General features: G+C 42.7%; 1 protein-coding gene across 1 annotated transcript in view; it reads left to right on the forward strand.

Annotated features, from left to right (window-relative positions):
* The window catches only part of ASH1L (ASH1 like histone lysine methyltransferase), a 127,850-nt gene that overhangs the window by 48,778 nt on the left and 55,814 nt on the right, over positions 1-23,258 (forward strand). The window contains 3 exon segments of the mRNA XM_034792260.1: positions 10,653-10,754; positions 15,607-16,345; positions 21,590-21,769. Of these exon segments, the coding sequence (XP_034648151.1) occupies positions 10,653-10,754; positions 15,607-16,345; positions 21,590-21,769 (1,021 nt within the window).

Raw genomic sequence — 23,258 nt, forward strand, 5'->3', positions numbered from 1 at the left:
ACCCCCCCCCCCAGCTGCTCCCGAGCCCTGTAGATGCCTAAAAAACCCTTGCTGCCTACATTTTAGCAGTAAAAATTCCCCTAGGCACCTATGTTTCTGCCTTTGAGCATTCACACTACAGCCCCATGCCAAGTGTCCAGACGCTTAAGCCCCAGTGCAAAACACAAACTGAGAGAAGATAGGTGGTCCTCTGCCTAACTCAACCTGCAGGCTAGGGGGAAGAGGAGGAGGATGGCCTCCCTCATAACTTTTAGCCCAATGGCTAGGATACACATCTGGGATGTGGGAGACCCCTGGGTCAAGTCCCCACTCCACCTGAGAGGGAGTTTGTTTTTTTTCCCAAAATATATAGTGTGTGGATGCTAATGTGTTTGAGGGGGCTACTGCAGGAAAGCTAAGTCAAAGACATTTCCCACCCTCTCAGGTTTGCCATTGGAATGTGCCAATACCAGTTTTGGTTTTGTGCTGTACTCTTCAGGCTCACAATGGCATCAAGAGTTTTTACAAGGGTTATGGTGGTCATGGCCATCACCACAAGACAACATATGCCAGTAGGACTATAGCTGATGACTAAGGCTACGTTTTAGTCACAGGTATTTGTAGTAAAAGTCATGGACAGGTCACGGGCCGTGAATTTTTGTTTACTGTCCACAACTTTTACTATATACCCCTGATTAAAACGGGGGGAGGGGGAAGGACGCTCGAGAGGATGGCCTTGGGGGCACCACTTGTCCCAGACCTTGGACTATCTGGATCCTCATAGATGCTGCTCAAGGCAAAACTTTTCTTTGTCCGAGAAGATCAAAAATAAAATAAAAGCACCAGAAAAATCAAAGCCAAGAAATATGCTCTACCGGGGAGGGTCTTCCTTCCTTCCAGTTTGTGACATCCTGGGTAAAACCATTCAATCTAGACAAAAGAACATGGAATTAATTTACCTAAAATGTCTACCTCAGGGTGGCAACCTATATGGTGTTCACTTAGCAAATGGGACACATTTTCAGTGGGAATTCCTACTACACATCAACTTATTGGAAATGATAGCAGTCAGGAGAGTCCAAAGGAAATTTTTTCTTTCCATTTGGTTCCATAATTCCAAAGAGTTTTTGGAAAGTGGAGAACAGTTATCCTAATGACTCCAGACTGGCTTTGTATGCAGAACTAGAGACTTTCTCAAAGATATTGACTACTGAAAGGATACAGTTATAGAGCCCAGCCCTGTCTCAAAAAAAGTAACAGGTACTCACTTCAAATTAAATCAAGGAGGGCCTCAGTATTGTCCTCCTTTTACAAAGTATAATGTGCCTTTCATCTTGGTGTGAGGCCAGAGACATCTTTGACATGTAAATTAGCTTTTCTGTTGTCAGGACTGGCCCTCTGGACATAGGGCAAGGCCCATCCACTCTGACAGTCCAGATGTAAGCTCTGATCCCAGGCAGAAGACAGATTGATCATCTTCCCCCATTTCCAGATTTTACAGAGCTGTTTTATTTCAACCCTTACCTGTGGTTATCATACATTCCCCATAGAGTCATAACCTCGTTCTAAACCAGTTTCGCTCTCCGGCTTCAAGCCTATGGCTAGGAAATTCGTAGAGCTCCTAATCCAAGTTAATTAAAGCTCCTGACCTCTTCTAGTAGCTGTCAAGTCTGATCAGAGTGCAGGCGGAGGATCACAGGGACAGATTTTCAAAAGAGCTCAGCACCCAATAGTTCTCATTTAGGGCACCTAAATCAGCAGTCAGATTTCCAAAAGAGCTCAGTTCCCAGTTAGCTACCTTTTTTTCCAATGGAATCTGCTGAATTCTGAACACTTTTGAAAATATGGCTCACAGGCTTTATCTGCTCTTATCTAGTCCTAGTCTCAAATCTGTGCTGTCCTTCCTCTCTAAGGTGATCTGTCCCTTGCACACTGGCCAAGAAATTTCCTCCCTATTTTCTGTCCTAACCCAAAGAACATTATAGAAATGTGCTGATTTCCCCTAGGCATACATGAAGCCTTCGATTTGTGTGATTACAAGATTAAGACATGGAGAAAACCTCAACTCTTTTTATGGTAGCAGAATCCTAAGAAAGGGCTTGCAAGTCTCCAACGGTAGTATATTCAAATGGATTTGGTTGTGCATTTCCATGCCTTGCAAGATTTCCTATCTATGAAAATTTCTAACCTGCTGTGGCAGCACAGGGGGAGGAGACAAGCAGAGGCTTCCAAAACTCTTCATGATCCTGACTGGCCAGCTGCTTCTTGCGGATTTGGTCATCTAGAGGAGGACCCTCTCTCACTTATTAGTGTCTCAGAACACAGGCAAAAAAAGTTCACAGCAAGAAACATTTTTTTAAATTATTTAGAACCATTTCCTCTCATATTTCTTATACAATTTCTGTTGGGTTAGCTGTCAGGTTTTATTCAGTTATCTCTCCTTGGAACCTATGTCAGTTTGCCCTATTGAGAAATTTCCCTTTTGTCCTTACCTGAAGTCTGCAAGTGAAATAATTTGGCTACCATTTATGTGATTCAGGTTCTTAGGTTCTATCTGGAGAGCACTAAGGAGCCAAGAGAAAAGTTGATTTTTTTTTTTTGTCTTGATTCTTCTAAGCAGTGTCTGACCATATCTGCATGTTACATGTAGATGGATTTACTCCTGTATTTGTGAATCTTTTTGGATGTAAAAGCCTGTTCTCAGTTATGGTTGAAGCCCATGCCTCCAAATATTTTTCTGCCATCTGCTTAAGGAAATTTCTTTAGATGAGACATTTGTAAGCCAATTTTATATGAAAGTTGCAACATTCTTCTTACCAAGTATATGGGCACTTTTTTATTACATCTTTGACTATAGTTTCTTAGTGCAACTTTACTTCTTTACAGTTATAATTTAGTAACGAATTGATCACTGAAGACAGTGACTGAGAAAGTATTTAAGAAAATTCATGGTAAAGAGCATGCTTGGGTACATTGAGGGGAAAAAAAGCTTTAGCCTTTCATCACTGACTATAGACTTGCATTATATTATTTTTATTATTTATTTTTAATGTAATAGTGCTTAGGAGCTCCACTCATGCAGTTCTGTACAGACACCTGACATGAAGACTGTCCCTGTCCTGAAGAGCTAGCTTGCCTCTTAGGGTATATATCTACACTGAAATCAAGAGCAATGAAATCATTGCAGCACATGTAGATACTGATCAAAGCTAGCTTGAGTAATAATAGCAGTGAAATCATGGCAGAACGGGCAGTTACAAAGGCTAGCTCCATCTACCCATAAATTTGGATACATACTCTAGCTAGCTCAGGTATGTCTACATGTGATGCCATCACAGCTCCCGATTGCACTGTAGACATACCCAAAATCTCTCTGTACTACTTGACGATAACACAGCCACCATTCATAACTGGCATAATGGCTTTACCTTGGCAACATAAAATTAATTTCCATCTTCTATATTATTACAAATCTAGTAATGCAAACAGTGTGTGGGTGAAATCTTGGCCACATTTAAGTCAATGGCAAAACTCTCATTGACTTCAATAGGACCAGGATTTCACTCTATATTTAATTGCCTGGAGTAATTCTTATTTGTAATAAGGTCCACAGATCCATGGCTTTGTGTGCTCTATTGTGTGCAGCCTTGGAGGCAGATCAAACCTGCCATTCATAGGCAGGGGAGGTATGGCTCCATCTCTGAGAAACCCTCCAGATTTCATCTGCCTTTCCAGCTACCGGCAGGCAGACTAGCTCCTCCCTGTTGCAGAGCATATGTAAAGAAGAAGAAAAAAGGAGAAGAAAGAGGAAAAAAGCTTAAAATCTCTAGGCTTATAGGGCTTTGCTTTTATTGGCAGAGAGGATTCCCTTTCTCCTCATTTGCTGGGACCTTCCATGCTCTCTGCTCACCCACACCGAGTGCAGCATGGCAGAGAAGGCTGAGAGGGGAGAACCAGATTTTTCCTGAACCTTCTCTGCTGATTAAATGCCTGCATGGAGATCTGTGCCTGTTCTTTGAAGACCAAGGTCTGTCTCTGCTGCTCAGACAGGGGTAGGGTTCCCAGCAGCCGCCTCCTCTGAGCAGGAGAGTTCCCAAGAAGCAGTGGCAGTATCTCAACAGCAGCAAAATCCCCCAGGCCAGGCACAGGTGACAGCAGCAGTCAGCCTTGGGATCAGCAAGCAGTGCTGGCAGCTGCTCCCCGTGTGGACCCATAGTATCAAAAGGGAAGCTTCCTCTCAACCACTGGAGCCCACATTCACAGCCCCGTCTGTTGACCTTGAAGCAGCTGCCCAGTCCCACCCGCATGCTGCTACAGCGGCAGGGAGCTACTGTACTGTCAAGGATTCAGAGACAGAGCAAGAAGAGCCTGATAAGGGGCCCTTGGACCCAACTCCTTCCTCCATTCTATGGCATGCCCACTGCCCAACCCTGCAGTGGCTCAGGGTTACACCCTGACAGCAATGTCAGCCCAGTGGTGTCTTCTAGTGCAGCAAATGGGTCAAGGACTCCCTTTGAATGTCCATGGTTGAAGCCTGGTGTCTTTGTGGTGGCCACCCCGAGTGGGTTCAACCTATCTCCAGGCCACATCCAGGAATCTCCCTTAAACAAAGCCTGGGAAGTTGCCTTCTGGACCCAGTCCAGCACAAAACTCCTGTTTCTAAGGGCAAGAAAGCCACTCAAAAGAATAATCACAAGGTCCTGCTCCCTTCCAGGGAACCATCAGTTTGAAATTACTCTCCCTCCTGAGGAGGAGGATGATCAAGGGGAGTCGTAAGAAAGAGGTCTCAGATGTTCACACCAATCTAGACACCCTAACTTAAAGTGCATGAATGCACAAAAGAGCCCCTAATTCTCTTCGTTTACTGAAAAGTCTGATTTAGGGGATTCCTCTAGGAGGCACTCTAGAGGCAAAAAGTGGAGTCTGTTTCCCTCAAACTGCGTAAGTCTGTGTAGTGCAGCCAGCCTGATAATCCTCAGCACCTTGCTCACCTTCATGGAGTGCAGCAGGGCAGATAATCCTCAGTGTCTGGTTCCATTGCTCACCTTCATGGAGGGCAACAGGGCAAAAATCCTCAGCAACTTGTTCTCCTGTTCAGCTTCATGGACTGTGACAGGACAGATATTCTTCAGTACCTAGTTCTCCTGCTCACCTTCATGGAGTGCAGCCCAGGATAATCCACCAACACTTAGCTCCCCAGCTCTCCTTCATAAAGTGTAGCATGGCAAATCGATGCAAAAAAGACCAAGCCAAAGACATATTCTGTTTCCTCTAGGCATTCGTACACACAACCCGACAAAGGAAATTCTCCCTGCATAGGGGAGGAAGGCCAATACATCAGATCACATAACACATCAGATCAATTAATAAAATACTGGGGGGGAACCCCACACAAAGAATAGACTTTCAGGGAAAGTGTATTGTGAACTACAATTATCTCTGCAGATGCCTTAGACAGGCTATAGCTATATATCTCTGGTTATGCACCCTGTGAATATGTAATAGTGGAATAGAGATTTCTTGTCAGACCTAAAAACTGGAAAAGCATTGGGCTGTTGTCTTCAGCTGCCACTGCAGGTCGCCATGTCTTAAATATTGGATTGTCATTTTCAGCTGTTAGTGTGGATCACCAGGTCCTAATGTCCTAGTTATTGCTCTTTTCCCACCATATCTTCTATCCCACATGTCCCCTGGACTTCATTCTGTGAAGCCAGAAGGTTCCTCAGTATGCACCAGTCAAAATTTATCCTGATTTCACTACCAAAGATATATGTGCCTTTTCCCCGGTGGTCAAGTACTCGTAATTTCTAACTGGGAAAAATTTTTACCTGAAAGGGCCTCCTCACTATACAGGCCCTTTATAGGCAGCCAGGTCAAGGCAGGCATAATTTCAGCCTCCTTCAGGCATAAACACTATCAAGGGCATCTGGCAAAAAAGAATAAATATATAAACAAAAGAGAACTGTTATCTAACACCCTAAGGCAGGGGTGGGCAAACTAAGGCCCGAGGGCAACATCTGGCCCACCAGCCGATTTAATCCAGCTCTCAAGCTCCTGCTGGGAAGCAGGGTGTGGGGTCGGAGGCCGCTCTGCACAGCACCCGGAAACAGCGGTATACCCCCCCTTTGGCTCCTACATTTAGGGTCAGCCAAGAGGCTCCATGCACTGCCCCCACCCCAAGCGCTGCCCCCGCAGCTACAATTGTCCGGGAGCTGCAGACAATGGGAGCTGTAGGGGCAGCGCTTGGGATGGGGCAGTGCGCAGAGCCCCTTGGCTGATCTTAAACGTAGGAACTGGAGGGGGGACATGCTGCTGCTACTTCTGGGAGCTGCTTGAGCCCCAATCCCCTGCCCCAGCCCTGATCCCCCTCCTGCCCCCCAAACCACTTGATCCCAGCCTGGAGCACCCTCTTGCACCCCACACACCTCAGCCCCAGCCCAGAGCCTGCACCCCCAGACAGAGCCCTCACCCCCTCCTGCACCCCAACCCCAATTTTGTGAGCATTCATGACCCACCATACAATTTCCATACCCAGATGTGGCCCTCGGGCCAAAAAGTTTGCCCACCCCTGCCCAAAGGGTATATCTACACTGCAAGAAAAAGAAAAACCCCTGTGGTAGCGTGTCTCAGAGGCCAGGTCAACTGACTTGGGCTCCCGAGGCTTGCATTACCGGACTACAAACTGTGTAGACATGCCAACTTGGTTTGGAGCTTAAGCTCTGAGGCCCACCCCGCTTGCTGGTTTCAGAACCCCAGCCCAAGCGGGAACGTCTACAGTGCTGGTTTTAGCCCCATTGTGCAAGCCCAAGTCAGTTGACCTAGGCTCTGAGATTTGCTGTTGATGATTTTGCAGTGTAGACCTACCCTGTGTGCCCTGCAGTGCTAACATGCGTGGACAGTATTGGAAGTATGGTCTCTGTCAACCAATTAAAACATTTGCACAGCCTAGGAGGTTTTGCTTGAGGAGTAGTCAGGGCATACAGACAGCCATCCTATATCTCCTGCTAATGGGAGCAATTGAACCTGCCCCCACCTCTTCAGAAGAAAAAAAGGCCTTATTCCATATTGTTCCTCATTAAAAAAAAAAAAACCAGAAGGCTACACAGCAGTTCACAATGTCAGGTATCTCAACAGATTAAAAAATAAATAAATTCAAGATGGAGACCTTAAAATCCAGACTAACTGCCATCCACAGAGGGGACTGCATGATATCTGTAGATCTGAAGGATGCTTGTCTGAACGTCTGTGAGACTCAATTTGTCAGTCTCACAGATGCTGCTTCACCTTTGCTCAAAGAGCACATTACCAATACAAGTACTTGCCATTTAGTTTGGCAGCAGCACTGCAAGTGTTTACAAAAGTGTTAATATCAGCCCTCAAAAAGGATGGGTTCCAGTCTTCCTCTTTCCGGGTGACCTCCTTTTCTAAGCCAGTCAGTCAGTCAGTCATGGATTGTACTGTCAAAGCAATAAGGGCTGCAGAGCCATGGTTTTGTGAGTTGATTTGCAGTCTCAGCATATTCACAGTCTGAGTGGGAACAGTAACTGTCCTCTAAAAATTGCAGGGAACAAATGAGAAGCAGACACATCTTATTAAAATGGTCAACTTCTCAAGGGGAGAGTATCCATTCATATGTTTCTGTCTCTTCTAGGATTAGTGATCTCCTATGTGGATATTCTTAGTGCATCAGTGCTCACATGAGGCCACTACAGAACTTCATCTTATCCCTCCCTCAACTGTCTCTTATCCACTGCTCAACTAAGGTATATCATGCCAGGAGAATTCTCAGGTCGTTCACAAAGAGACAGAGATTGTACAAGGAATCTAATCCAAACAATAGCACAAGCATACCATAAACTGAGGAGAGCTCAGGGCAATTCAGTATGGTTTTAAGGCTCTGCTCCCATCTCTGGATTTACCTCAAGTGCTGATCAAGATAGACAACAGCTCAGCTGTATCATACATCAACAGATTAAGGGAACAAGGTCTACTCTCCTTTGAAGAGAAACTCACCTCCTGGTGACTTGGGCAAAGGAGAATCTGCAGTCAATTCACTCTTTTCTTATCCAAGGCAAAATTGAATGCTACAGTCAGCTGGCTCAAGAAGCAAAAGCTAGAACATCCAGAATGAAAACTACACCTTAGAGGTGTTTCGTCTCCTGGTATAAAAATTGTACTCTCTCAGCAATAGATCTGTTTGCCTCCCACCTGAATTGCATGGTTTCAGAGTTATTCTCTTACTGGTGGGATCACAGACCCAATGCAACAAATGCCTTGTTGCAGAGATGGCCAAAAGGGACTCTTACATGCCTTCCCTCCCTTTTTCTGTCCTCCTCAGAATTCCACAGAAGATCAGGAGTGAAGCAGCACTGGTAATTCTCTTATCCCTATTCTGGCCAAGGAGACCTTGGTTCTTTGATCCTCTTCACAGGGTACAAAGATCACTCATCTGCCTTCCATCTAGAAGAGAGATGATATTACAAGAGCCAATCAAAATCCAGACAGTCTGAGACTAGCTGTATGGTTCTTGGACAGAGCCTCTTACGTCAGAAGTAACTCAGAGATAATATCCACAATTTTAGCTTCCAGAAGTAAATCTATTCAGTGTATTAAGGGCCTGGTTGAGCTTTAACCGTTGGTCCCAGGTCAAGGGTCTGATCCCTCCTCACCCCCTCCCACCTGTATTTGCACCACAGATTCTCACATATCTTCAGAATGGTCTCAGGTTAGGCCTGGCAGTTCAAACACAAAGATCAAGTTGCTGCTTTGTCTAGCATCCCCTGTGCAGTAGACAACTGGTGAATTTTCATCATACCCAGTTATCCAGCATTTTTCTTATGAGAGCATCATCTCATCCACATCCTCCTGATGTGCATAAAGTTATTTTATGGGATCATACCTAGTTCTGAATGTTGTCATAGGGCCTCCATTTGAATCATTCGTGAAGGTGTCTAATTATTTTTTAACCATTTAAAATGGCTTTGTTTCATGAGAATTACGCCTGTTTGCAGGGTGTTTGAGTTAGGAGCTCTTTTCCTGGAACTTCATTACTGCATGTTCTATAAGGCTAAAGTGATACTCAGAACCAACCCTGTCTTCATAATCAAGATTAACTCCAAGCTCCCTAGAGCACAGGAAATTGTTCTTCCCTCTTTCTGTCAAGTTCTGTCACACTCCAAAGGGAAATGGTGGCACACTTTGGATGTCTGCGGAGATCTCAAAGTATATATTCACTACAGAGCACAGGTCAGAATGGCAAACACTTTTTTATGCTTTATTATCCACTGTTTAGAGGGAAAGAAGCTTCAAAATCCTCCCTTCCAGGTGGCTGAGATATTGTGTCTCAGAGGCGTACAAGTCAAAAAGCCTAATTGCATTTTCCAATATCCGAGTTCACTGCCTCAGAGCCAAGGCAGCTTCATGGGCAGAAAGACCATGTGCCCCATACAAGAAAATCTGTAAACCAGCCACCTGGTCATCTGTTCATGCGACCTTTAAAATTCTACAAGTTGGACATCCAGTAGACGGTGCTCTTCACTGTAGCATCCTTGTAACTATTTGGAAAAGGTTATCCCCTTTCACCTCTGTGCATATCTGTATATAGTTCCCTTCCTGAGTGAACACTGCTGTAAAATCCCAGTGTCATGGATCTGGGGACTTCATTACGTATAAGAAAAGGAAAATGTATCCATGTCTTACCTGAAAACTACCTTTCTTAGAATAATGAGTTCCACAGATTCAGTCCACACTAAATGGGCTGTTAAGTGGGAAAAGATACTGACTTATTATTTGGCACTCAAATTTGTTATTCATTGAATTCCTTGCTCTGCAGAATTCCTTGTTCTGTTTAGTCTTAATGACTCATTTTCCTTACTGATATAGAGTGCTTAATTTTTCCTAGGCTATGGAAATGTCTCAACTGACAGTTTCTCGGAGGTGGAACCACACCTGCCCTGCCTCTGATTGACAGGGTTGGTCTGCCTCCAAGGCTGCATAGAACAGAGTACCCAATGTCCTCGGTCTGTGGCCCTCATTACTCCAAGAAAGGAAATATTCAACTAAGACATGGATAAAATTTGTTAAATATTTCACAATCTCTTGCAGGCAGTTCATTTATGTATGTTAGAACTGTAATATGGTTTAGATTATTATTACATATTATTTTTGGAGATTAAGTGCCAAATTTCTATGTGGTCCTCTACCCAGCCTCCTCTTGTGCTTGTGCATATAACGCATTGCACTTTGCAGATACAGATAGCTCCACTCACACTTTAAAAATACAAACCCTTGTATGTACGCAGAGATGCAAGAATTCTTCTAATCTTGTTTACTTTCCTGCAAAGTGAGGAGTTGGGAGAGTGTGAATACTGTTGCTGATGTACAACCATGAACTTAAAAGTCTTTAATCTGAAATACATATAGTAAAAGTTAGTTTAAATATAAAACAGCCCCCTCTTTCTAGGAGGGTAGTGTTTATGATTGTCACTAACCATGGGACCTGAGAAACTCTGCCCTTCCCCACTTGCATGCCCCATACAAACAAGTGTTATTTCTGGTAAAAATTGTTATCCTGCTTTAAACATTTGACATCTGGAATGTGTTTCATTGGCATTTCTAGTTTTAAGTTAATTTAAGTTCTCTTGGGCTTTTGTTTTCCCTCCTCTGCTTTTCAGGCACCCTGCCAGCACAGGACAAGCCTTCCCAGAGACAGCCGGAGAGCACAAATTGCAGCCCTTCCAGAAAGAGACCTACTTCTGAGAGCACGTCTTCTACAGGCAAGTAACATTTGCTCTTCACCAAGGTTGTCAGGATAGATACTATGCTGAGGGCTGCACTACAATAGATAGGGAAGGCAGCAGTACGAGAGGAGACCTAACAGCACTAGTGCCTCAGCACACGGATGCTGGGCTCCCCCACCCCAATAGAAGCCTTCAGTTGTGTCCCATGCCCTTTCTTAAAGCAGGGGTGACTTCTACCATTAATGTTGCAAAACAGTTTCTATTGTAGCCCTTGCTTTTGATTGGCCATTCCTCTGAGATACTGTCATCTTTGGGTCTGGAATTGGCCATACCTGTTCTCTGTAAAAAGGCTATTTCCTTTAAAAAAAAATAAAAAATAAAAAATGAAGGGGGAAAAAGGGGGCAGAACAAGATCGGCCATTATTAGTGAAAGAAGAGAGGAAAAAGTGCATTTTCCTTTACCAGACATAAGGATGAAACAAAGACTTGACACTTCTCTTGCATCTCTATGTATACTTTCCTTCTAATGTGGTGACTACAGAATATTCAGTAACATTTCTCCTGGAAGACAGCAATGAAGAATAATTCTACTTATTGAAGTAAGGGGCACTGGAAAGTTTAATAAATCACGAGTAATGATCCAACCTCAGTCACCCTCTTCTCTGACCAACCGTTCATGCACTCTCCTATGTGGGTAAAGTGCCCAGTCAAAATCTATAAAGTTACTGCCCCTTTTTCAAAGCTCACTGCCTGCAGAATGCATACAGAAAACAGCAACGTGATAACATCTTGGCAGATGGCAAGGTGTGATCATTGCTACAGAATGACTAAGAACTGCACATCCTATTATATTTGTTACCCTGTCTCCCTGTTACTCTGGCTTGTTTGTCTCATCCACTTGTCACTTCTTGTGTTTTAGATTATAAATAGGCTAGGGAGGATTAGATTTTTATTGGTAAATGTCAGTTTGAGTGTACACACACACAAACCAACAACAAAAAATATTTCCACTGATATTAATCAAAATGTACAGATAGGCAAAGTAAGAAAAATGCTTCATGAGAACTTGAGATTTTTTAGTTAAGGATATTTACTTTGTCATGTCATATGTCAACATTTACAATTTGTCATTAATGATTATAAAGCTTTAAGGTTTTGAATCTGTGTCTACTGTCATTAAATAATTATTATCTGATACCCTCTATAATTTTCCACAACTGTGAAAATTTAAATAGATAAAAATAAAAAAGCTTAAAAATAAACATTGATATTATTCATTGAAATTATAAAAAAAATAAAAATAGAATTCTGCCAAGCCTCATAATAAGTTCTTTGGGTAGTGTACTATCATTTATTGTATGCTTGTATAGTGCCTATCACAATGACTATATACAATATTTAACAATATAATTGTTAAAAAATACGGTGGTGAGCACCTTGAAAATCCAAAAACAGACTGTGTCAGTATGTAATTAGATTAGTAGTATGGCTGTTTTTTGCTGTGTAAATTGGATTCAAGTGCACTTATGTAAACTGGTAGCATGGCCATATGTAGTCTATTGGCAACATTCATTATCTATTACAACGTAAATTGGATTGGTGGCACAGCCACCACTCATTGCAGAAATTGTTGTTAATTTTTATGATTTCCAAAGGTCCACAAGGTGCAAAGATTGCTCAGGTCCTTAATTTAAACAGAAATGTAAAGTTATTTTTTTTAGCATATTCCTGTACAGAGCAAAAATGTCTCATTTGACTGACTGACTTTTTACATGTTCATTTTAAAGAGACAATTAAAAACAGTTAATTTAATCCACTGGCACAAGTCTGTGTGCAGGAAGACATTGGAAATTCAGGATATCTCTAGTGAAAGAAGAGTGCAAGTAGAAAACTGAATGGCAGATTTATCATCACCATAGAGATGAAGCTGCTAAAGCTTCTGGTGTGACCATTTGTGTCTTTAAATTCTTTGTACATTGTGAGCACATTGTGTATTTCAATGTTTTTGTCATAGAAAGCATCTTTGTTACCAAGTGCTCTAGGCATGCATGACCAGTGCTGCAGCTGTCATTGGGATCATACAGTTTGTCTGATCCTTTTTGGATTAGTTTCAAAACATGAACACTAGTTCAAGGACAGGCCATCAAATGACACATCCGAAAATGTATTGTGTTGTGTAGTTTGATTATCTTCAGTTAGTGCAGCTGTTTACATAGCTCAGTTTTCTAAACAGATGGTGTGCCTATAAGGAATCCCCGAGGCATTCCATTTCCTTAGCATTTTTTATCTAAAAAGTTGTGACAGGGCTAAGGATGATTTATTTGTTTTTAATATTGCATCTAAAATTGAAAGCAGGCAGTGTGACTCTTCCCCTTGTTTCAGTGAGAATGAGGTTGCTGAGTTTACTAAGTGTTCACAGTTGACCCTAATAGCTGTGACCTATCACATGTTCTTGTATTTCTTTCCAAACACCTTTAAGAAGTGATTTGGTTATAAGAAGATTTTAGAAGTTGAATGGCCGATTCTTTCTCATTTAAGTTGCCTTCTATATCTGAAAATTATTGTCACTTGTGTTTGTAGATTTGTTAATTTGAGAATTCAGTAGTGTGTACATTTTCATTAATATTATTTTTCTTGTCTTCTGAGTCTTTGACTTGGACTGGTGAACACAAACATTTATCTTAAACTGTCTGTGTCTTATCTGTTAACTAACGCAGTGGCTCTCAATCATTCCAGACTACTGTACCCCTTTCAGGAATCTGATCTGTCTTGCATACCCCAAGATTCACCTCACTTAAAAACTATTTGCTTACAAAATCAGACAAAAAATACAAAAGTGTCACAGCATACTACTACTGAAAAATTGCTTACTTTCTCATTTTTACCATATAATTATAAAATAAATCAATTGGAATATAAATATCGTACTTATATTTCAGTGTGATGCTTGAGCCTGTTTTTCACTTGTGGGACTTGTCATTCTGGGAGCCAGGGAAGCAACAGCAACAATTAAGTTTTTCTCCAATCGAGTCTATTCCTACTGTCAGGGCCAGCATTGGGGGTGGCAAGCAGGGCATTTGCCTGGGGCCCCACGCCACAGGGGGATCCACAAAGTTAAGTTGCTTGGCCTTGGGCTTCAGCCCCAGGCCGGGGGGGCTCGGGCTTTGGCTTTCTGCCCGGGGTCCCAGCTAGTCTAACACCGGCCCTGACAACCCCATGAAAACAAACTCACGACCCACTTTGGAGTCGCAAGCTGCAGTTTGAGAACTGCTGATACAGTATATAGAGCAGCATAAACAACTCATTGTCTGTATGAAATCTTAGTACTGACTTTGCTAGTGCTTTTTATATAGTCTGTTGTAAAACTAGGCAAATATCTAGATGAGTTGATGTACCCTCTAGAAGACCTCTGTGTACCCCCAGGGGTACGGATACCCCTCATTGAGAACCACTGAGCTAATGCACAATCTCCCTCCTGCCAGAAAATACAAACTTTGCTGACAGCAAAGCTTCATGGTGTCTTTCCTTTAAAAGTTACGCTTACACCAGAACACACACTACTGTCTTACCATCCAGCCGTTTAAGTAGATGTAATCTCAATAATTGGCAATAATTGCTGTAACATTTTGTAAATGCAAATGTGTAACTGAAATATATTTATGAGAAGACTAAGAGCATTCCTTTTATTCCAGTGAGAGCAGAGTTTCTTCTAATAAATCTTATCTGTAAAAACCAGTAGGGCATCTTTGGGAAATAGTTCATATGGGACAAATCCCTTCTTATACTGCGTCAACAGCATGGCTGATTTGGAAACTCTCCCTTTCAAATAACAGTGTGCAGATGAAGACGCAAAGCACACAGAATAGCTTTCACGTTGTTTTAAAAATGGGTTACGTTTGTTTCCTGTGTAAATGATCTTGCTGCTTTCTCTGGGTATTCCAGGTCATTTCCTTAATGCACAGTCAGTTTCATTAGCAGTATAGCTAATGATTTGAAATAGTGCTTAACATTTGATCAGCGTTTAAAATATGTGTTCACAGAATTTCTGAGACTGTTACTATTTGTATAGGAATTGATCTCACTGGGGAAAATTCGTTTCTGAACCCAACAATAGCAATCCTTTTTCTCCAATGTTTGTGATCATGAGTCCTACCCCACTTACTCTTCAGGGCATCCTCAGTGTCCAAGTTATTTTTCTTTTTTTTTTAATTCTAATATATTGGATTCTGCAGGCAGTTCTGGAGACATGATTCCAAATGCTGATCACCACCTACGCGCGGGGGGGAGGGGGATGGCAACTATAATTATGATAATGGTTTGGACCATCCCCTTTCATGGCACTTTACAAAGACATGATCCCTACCCTGAAGAACTTACAATTCAAAGCCCCCAATCCTGAAAACACTTTCACACTTGAATTCATGTGCATAAGTTTTTGCAGGATCAGAACATAAGAAAAGTGGCATACTCTTAAGCACTTTACTGCTGCAGACTAATGCATCCTTTCAGGCTTTTCTTTAATTGACAATGCCTTTATCATTCTGCCCTGAAAGAAACAGAAGAGGGAAAACAAGGTGTGCTGATCTGCTTAGATCAAAGAGAAAAGAAAAATGTGAAAGAAATTCATAGAACAGAATGCAGGTACCCCTCTTACTTCCATCCCTAGTCCTCCTACCTAGTAAGACTCTGTTACAAAAACAAGTATCTTTACAATATGTAATTATTAGAAGGTCTATTATAAGAAATTAAAATTTGGCAATATCTCCTTAGTATTTTGAGATCAAGAGGGACATATAGCCATTGGAATTTGTTTTAAACCTGATAGAATTTAGTGATGATCATAACTAAAATCTGTTCTAGTATGCTTATGTTTATTTGTGTTTTCCAGTGATTGGAATACCCACACGAGGAACAAAACTGGGGATTGCTGTAGATGATTCAGTGGATAGTTTACTGCAGCGCATGGCACAACATGACAGCCAGGCTGCACTGGACAAAACCATAGAAGCAGTCATTGCAAATGTATCTGTTCCACCTTCAGCTAGCCCTGGTCGAAACCACAACAGGGAGAGAGGCCTGGGAAAACAGGACAGTCTGTTAGTTCCAGCAGTTCCAAGTGACTCTTGCAATGATGGCATCTCACTTCTTTCAGACAGATTACCAAGCAGCTACTCCCCGCATCATCTGAAGAGAAGTATGGTTGAAGCTATGCAGCGACAGGCTAGAAAAATGTGTAGTTACAACAAGATCTTGGCAACCAAGAAAAATCTGGACCACGTCAATAAAATTCTAAAAGCCAAAAAGCTGCAAAGGCAGTCACGGACAGGGAATAACTTTGTGAAGCGCAAACCAGGCAGGCCCCGGAAATACCCACTACAGGCTGTAGTTTCAATGCAGGCTTTCCAGGCAGCTCGGTTTGTCAGTCAGGAGTTAGAGGGAAGGAAAGAAAGCAACACTTTACACCTTGGACCTGATACTATCACAGATGTAATTGAGGCTGTAGTACAGAGTGTGAACTTGAATGCAGAGCACAGAAAAGGGTGGAAGAGGAAGAGATGGCTTGCAGAGGAACAGGCCAGGAAAAGACAGAAGTCTGTACCAGAAGATGAGCAGGAGAGTAATAAAAGGTAATTCCTTCACATTTTTGTACCTTCAAAGAATAGGCAATTGAAACCTGTAGGAAATGTGTTTCTCCAAAACTTCAACTATTCCATCCCCCATCTCACATACACTGCTAGGTGCATTTCTCTGACAGAGGGAATCAGCATATGCTAGTTTAAATTATAACTTCTTTTTTAATTTTGTTTTTTGTTAAAGTGAATTTGGTGTTCATTAAAAATGCTAAATCAGTAGCCCTGAAGACCAAAGTGCCTTTCTTCTCTATACTACTCGGGGCAGCAGTAGCTCTGTAGGGAGAAAGGTTGGTAGATTTGGACTTAGGAGACCTAGGTTAAATTCTTGGTTCAGCAATGGACTTCTTGTGTAACCTTGGGCAAATGACTGAGTCTGTGCTGTGCCTCAGATGTACAAATAGGGATAAAACTTGCCTCTGAGGATAAAATTAATTAATGCTTATGAGGTTCTCAGATATGATGATAATGAAAGCCATATAAGTACCTAAATAGATACATTTCCCATTCATTGCTCTATCAGTGTGCTTCAGCCTGGACCTGGTTAGGTTAGAAGGGAGTTAGTTGCCATGCAATGTCCATGGTATTTGATTTTTTACTTCTCTGTTGAGAATACCATAAAGGATGCAGTTGGGATGATGGGGTTTAAATTCATACCTGTTTGCTAGGAACTGAACTGAAACTAACTCATTTTATATAGGGTACTGAAACAGCATTTGTAATCATAACCAAATTCTAAAGACTTTGGGCTAGATTTGAACTGAAGACCTAACCTGAGCCACCCAGTTCCTCAACCTTCATTATTACAATAGTTGACCTGTTTCACATGGTGTCAAATTATGGGCTCTCTATTACATGTGCTAACGGGGAAGAGAGTGTAGGGAGCAGTCATCCTCAAAATGAGTGCAGGGAGCAGCTATAATATGGCTTCTGGGAACTGGGGGGTTTGGGGTAGAGAGACCACATGCATTGCCAGCAGCGCGAGTGGCCCAGAGAGTGCCTCGTGACAATAGAGCTGCGCTGGGCAGAACATGGCTGCATCTTTGCGAATGTGTAGCAAAAGGCACCTCTCCTCACCCCCTGTGTGAAGCAAGCAGTGGCCAAGATATTCAGAAGTAACTGGTGTTTTGGAGTGCCTCAATATTAGGGTGCCCAATTTGAGAAAATTTAAAGGGACTTGATTTTCAGAAGGGGGGTGCCCAACACTTTCGGAAAATCAGCCCTCTTTAAGGTATCTCAGATAGGATCTTTAAGCTATTGAATATAACTCACCAAAATGAGAAGGCATCTAAAGTAATTCTAACATTCAGACTTGCAAACACTGGATACAGAAAATCTTGGTGAAACCTATTTTCTCTCTGGGCTTCTGCTTCAGAAGGAGCAGTTAATGGAAATTGTCTGACTCTTTGACTAGCAAAGAATATTTTTAGGCTATCATAATTATAGTTGACAGTTTGGGTGACAGAAAGGTTATAACAAAGATTGTCCCTACACCACCCAGTGAAGAAGTGAAAATAATAGTTCCATCATCATGGAGATCTTTGATTTGAATTTTCTTCAAGTGTGGCCAGGGGTGAAAGTAACTTAAAGGACTTACCGGTATGCCAGAGTCCTGAGCAGGGGGGCAGGGCCTCAACCAGAAGAGGCGGGGCCTTTAAATCCCCAGACCCTTTAAATCACCGCCTGAGCCCCATGGTAGTGGTAGCCGCAGCGGCAGCTGGGAGCCCCGGGGCTCCCAAGTGCCACTGCTATCCTGGGGCTACGGCAGTGGGGCTCTGCCAGTGATTTAAAGGGCCCGGGGCTCCGGCCACTGCCAGGAGCTCCAGGCCCTTTAAATTGCCGCCGGAGCCCCAGGGCTCCCAGCCACCACCACTACCCCGGGGCTCTGACAATGGGGCTCTGGCGGCAATTTAAAGGGCCCGGGGCTCCGCTGTGGTAGTGGAGGCGGGAGCCCAGGGCCCTTTAAATCGCTGCCAGAGTCCCGGGCCACCGCAGCTACCCCAGAGCTCCGGCAGCGGGGCTCTGGCGGCAATTTAAAGGGCCTGGGGCTCTGGCTGCTGCTGCCGCAGCGGGGAGTCCCAAGCCCTTTAAATCGCCGCCGGAGCCCCAGGGCTCCCAGCTGCTGCTGTTACCCTGTGGCTCCGGCAGTGGAGCTCTGGTGGCTGTTTAAAGGGCCAGGGGCTCCACTGTGGTAGCGGTGGCCGGAAGCCCCGGGCCCTTTAAATCACCGCCGGAGCCCTGGGCCCTTTAAATCACCGGCCTGGGGAAGTTGCCCCCTGCCGGTATGGTCGGCTGTGTACCAGCTCTTGCCGGTACGCCATACTGGACCGTACCTCTGAGTGTGGCATATACCCAATATAAATTAATATTTTATGTCAGTTAAGGACGATCTATACATGACATACCCAACATAAAACCAAGAAGCAAAGAAAAGTTAAGACATACACCTTACCACTAGAACAGTCACTGTACACCACAGACAATGAAGTGATAAGCTATGATGATGACCACAAGTATAACTCTTCCCCAAAAGGGATGCCACTTTTTCCAGTACCTCCTTCCCCAAACTTATCACCACAAACAGACCACATTTGCCTCAAACTTTTCCTTACTCTCTATTCTGCACAGTTCTGGAAAATCATGCCCACTTATGTTTGGGGAAGAGGGTGCTGGAAGGGGGGCATAACCCAATTTCAGATGCAGGGAACATAACGGGGGCATATGTCAAAAGGCAGTCGTACTCCTTTCCTAAACTGCTCAAAAAGGTTTCCTCATACTGCATTGGAGAATGGAAGTAGATAACATAAACCATTATTTCCATCAGCTAACTGCAGAACATAAAGATTAAATTATGACAATGCTAATAATTGTTTGTGTTTAAATAACTACAAATTACATTTACCCCCAGACCTCCAAACTCTCATTGTAGAAAGTTTTTAGTTTTTAACCTAGAGAGGCCCAAATTATCGTGAGATTTAGTAATGTGAACTTTTTAGGCTAATTTTAAACCCAGAAACTAACGGATGAATTTTCTGAGGATTTTCAAATATAAGTTTTATTCAGAGGTTATGTACTGAAAAATTGGGGCAGATATACTGTCTTTTTCATACCAAACAAAAAAAGAGGTTGAACTCTCAGTTTAAGTGCAAAATAGAACCCTGTCATAACCATGGTACTTCAACAGCTCCACCTAATTCATTCCCTTATATGGGAAAGCTAAATTCTACATCAGTTAGTCTCCACGAACAGACAGACAAATCTCAGTGCCAGTATTTCTCGGTATCCTTCAGTAAGATATGGGTAGAACTTTCCCCTCGCTGGTCCAGGATGTGTTGGCCAGGCAGTATTTACTGTTAACATTTGTATATAACACCACAGATCATAAGTTGCCCCTTATTTGATTCTTAAGGTAACAAGACTTTAATATAATTTATGGAGCTATACCTATCTCAGAACTGGAAGGGACCCTGAACGGTCATCAAGTCCAGCCCCCTGCCTTCACTAGCAGGACCAAGTACTGATTTTGCCCCAGATCCCTAAGTGGCCCCCTCAAGGATTGAACTCACAACCCTGGGTTTAGCGGGCCAAAGCTCAAACCACTGAGCTATCCCTCACTCCCTTTGCATTGTTTAAAATAACATCATAAGAATGGCCATACTGGGTCAGCATCCACTTCAAACATTCATTAGCTAATAATTCAACCTATGCAGCAGCAAGCTGTCATTCTTACTTTCACAATAGCTTTAGAAACAAAGCTTAAAGTTGTCTATATTGTATGGGGTTGCAGACCAGGCCCATCAAAACAGAGAACTCTGAAATGGGTAAGACCATTCTATGTCTACATTGCACACTCCTCCTGGTGGCAAGCAGAGTACATACACTGCATGCCCTTTAGCCCAGGTATAAATAGGAACCCTGTGTGTATGTACTCTACACAGCTCTGTAACACACCCAAGCAATGCCTCACCTGTCTATGCTGCTATTTTTAGCAATGTCATGTCCTGCTGCCTCACCACTGCTGGAGTCTTTCTCTGCCACGGGGAAAGGCTTCAGCAGCAAGGAAAGGCTCTGGGAGCAAGGAGGCAGTGTGCAAAAGGCTCCGGCAGCTTCCTGCTGCCCTAGCCTTTCCCTGCTGCCTCCACCTTGCTAAGCCTTTCACTGATGTGTGTAGGTAGACATTGCAGCATGGGCGCAACCTGCTTTTCACTGCAGCATGTAGCAGCAAATACCCTACGTGCCAGCGGTACGCAGTGTAGACATAGCCTATGTTTAATACCCACATTTTATAACAATTGAATATTATTCCATTATCAGGGCGTTTCATAGAGACTACGTCAAGCCCTGTTTAGAAACCAAGGATCTGATTATCCTCTCAGGGTACGTCTACACCACAAATGAAGGGGTGTTTGCAACATGGGTAAGTGTATCCACTCTAGCTTTAATCTAATTGGCGCAGGTAACGTTAGTATGGATATGGCGGTGCAGGCTTTGGTGGGGACTCTGGGTACGTATTCAAGTTCCTGGCCCACCCTGGGTGCTGTGCTGTTTGGTCTTCGCTGCTACTGTTACCCACGCTAACTAGACTAAAGCTAGCATGGGTATGCCTACCTGCGCTGCAGTCACACCTTCATTTGCAGAGTTGACATATCCTCGGTTACGCTCACCAACACTGGTTTGTCCCATTGACTTTAGTGGAGTCACTTCTGATTTATACTAGTGTAAATGAGAGAGAATCAAACCCTAGGTCTTCATGATTATGAGGAAAATAACCATCTTAAAATTCTGGAGGAGTGCTGGATAACTTCATCAGTTTGTCAACGAACAGCTTACTGTTTCCAGAACCAAAAACGAACTTACGTTGAAATGAAATTAGTTCTAAAGTTTTAAATATTTCTCTCTATAGGCTGGAGAAATTTAGTAACATGGTGTGAGCATGTGTGCCTACTTGTATATACGTGCACAGACTGCTAGATACCTGTTTATGATTATACATATATAAAACAGATATTTAAGTTACGTTGTGCTTTACACTCCAATAAAGTTGATTTCTTGTTTTTATACGAAGTTAATTGTTACTTGTAAAATATCCTGTCCGAAATGGAAAAATTGGCAAAAAAAAAAGTTTTAATCTGATAAAGACATCTGGCCATTTAACAATTTGCAGAGATTTCTTTGTTGGGCTTCTTTGTACAATATAGAACAATTCTGTTGCAATAAGTTCATCTTTACATTTTCTTCCAGCTTTTCTGAGACATCAGCTGAATCACCTAGTCACCTAGAAGCCATTGGGAAGGCGCATGAATCTGAAAACACTGAGCAGCATTTGCCTACTTTTACCCAGCGTGAGAAGAAGGCTCCTAGGCCCCCAAAGAAGAAATACCAGAAGGCGGGGCTGTACTCTGATGTGTACAAAACAACAGAGTAAGTAGTACCAGTGAAACACTGCTGTCTGATATTCCAGAGGAAACTCTTCTTTCAACTAGAACCTTGAAGGGCTGCTACTAATAAGCAGCTGAAATAAAACCACCAACTTAATTCAAGCCTGTGAAAAATTACATGCATGATAATTATGAGAATCTGACCCAGTGAAGATTTAAAATGTAACCCCAGTCAGAAAACAACCTCCAGCAATCTGAAAGTGTTGCTGAGTATCAGCCTTGAAGAAGGTAAGACAGCTTTATTCAGCAACCTAAAAGATCATGACAATAAAGGGGCTGGCGGAGCTTGAGATACTCAGGTACTGAGCACAGTGTCAACATAAAAAGGGCCTTTAGTTGTCTTGCTTTTATTGATTTATGATAACACAGTCATCTTTAGTGTGACTGGCTCGTAAAGTGAAGGAACTTCATGTTTTACCGAAGATGCATCTCTGCTTCCTATTCATGGTACAGTTAAGTGCTATTCATCTGCTTCTTTTTATACGTGGTGGTTAATGTAAAGAACTGAGGTTCCCAAACTTTTTTTCACCATGTAGCTCACAACTTAATAGAGCGATTGTTTCATGGACATCTCTCCTCCCATTTCTGATTGCATGGACCTACTTCCCCTCCCATTTGTGATCACATAACATCCCTGCTGCAGCTACAGCAATTGTTTATGTTAGTAAAGTATTGTATTTTTAGTTTTCTTTTAATGGGATTTGGCAGATGGAAACAAAGAGGAGAACTGGCATCATGTGACCAGTGAGCTTTCCATAGACAATTAGCAAATGCTCCAGAGACTACAGTGAGACCTGCTGGTGTATGGTTTAGTAACTGTTCCTGATTGCATCTCTTTTCACATTAGAATGTAGTTATTTGAGCAAGACTGTAAGGAAGAAGCTGTGAGGTTCTTGTTTTGACCAAAATGAGACTGCAGTTGCATTTTTATTCAGCTGTTGGTGGTTATTTGTTAGAAAGCACCTCCTCCTCGAGCTGTGATTGTGGTACTGTCCTTTGGATGTTCTGTTTCTAAAGATTAGAGCCTTTTCTGAAAATAAGCGTTAAATGTCTAGTGTCTGAGCATTTTTGTTTGCAATAGAATATTCCCACTGGAGCAGATAGATTTTCAGTTCCTCAGCCATGGTAACATGTCTTTTTTTTTTTTTTGTTCTTTGTAATAAAATGTTAATGATCCTGCCAGAAGCCTACCCAGACAATGAGAGCACTCATTGCAGGTGTGGTGGACAGACATGTCACTTTTCAAATTTTAATTAAAAGTTCAAGTGAATTTCTAGATTTATCAGAATTGGGCATGAATGTAGAGAAGTTCAACGCAAAGCCTATAGACTATTACTAACCCCTTAAATTCTCAAAACACAATGTGATGGGGTGTATAGATCCCACACTGATGACAAAAGTGCCAGAGACGCCCTATGTGCAGGACTAGCCCTGCCCCTCTGGCCCTGTCAATTATGTATTGTAGGGAGCAG

The sequence above is a fragment of the Trachemys scripta genome, chromosome 16 (genome assembly GCF_013100865.1).
Source record: "Trachemys scripta elegans isolate TJP31775 chromosome 16, CAS_Tse_1.0, whole genome shotgun sequence".
Classification (NCBI taxonomy): domain Eukaryota; kingdom Metazoa; phylum Chordata; order Testudines; family Emydidae; genus Trachemys; species Trachemys scripta.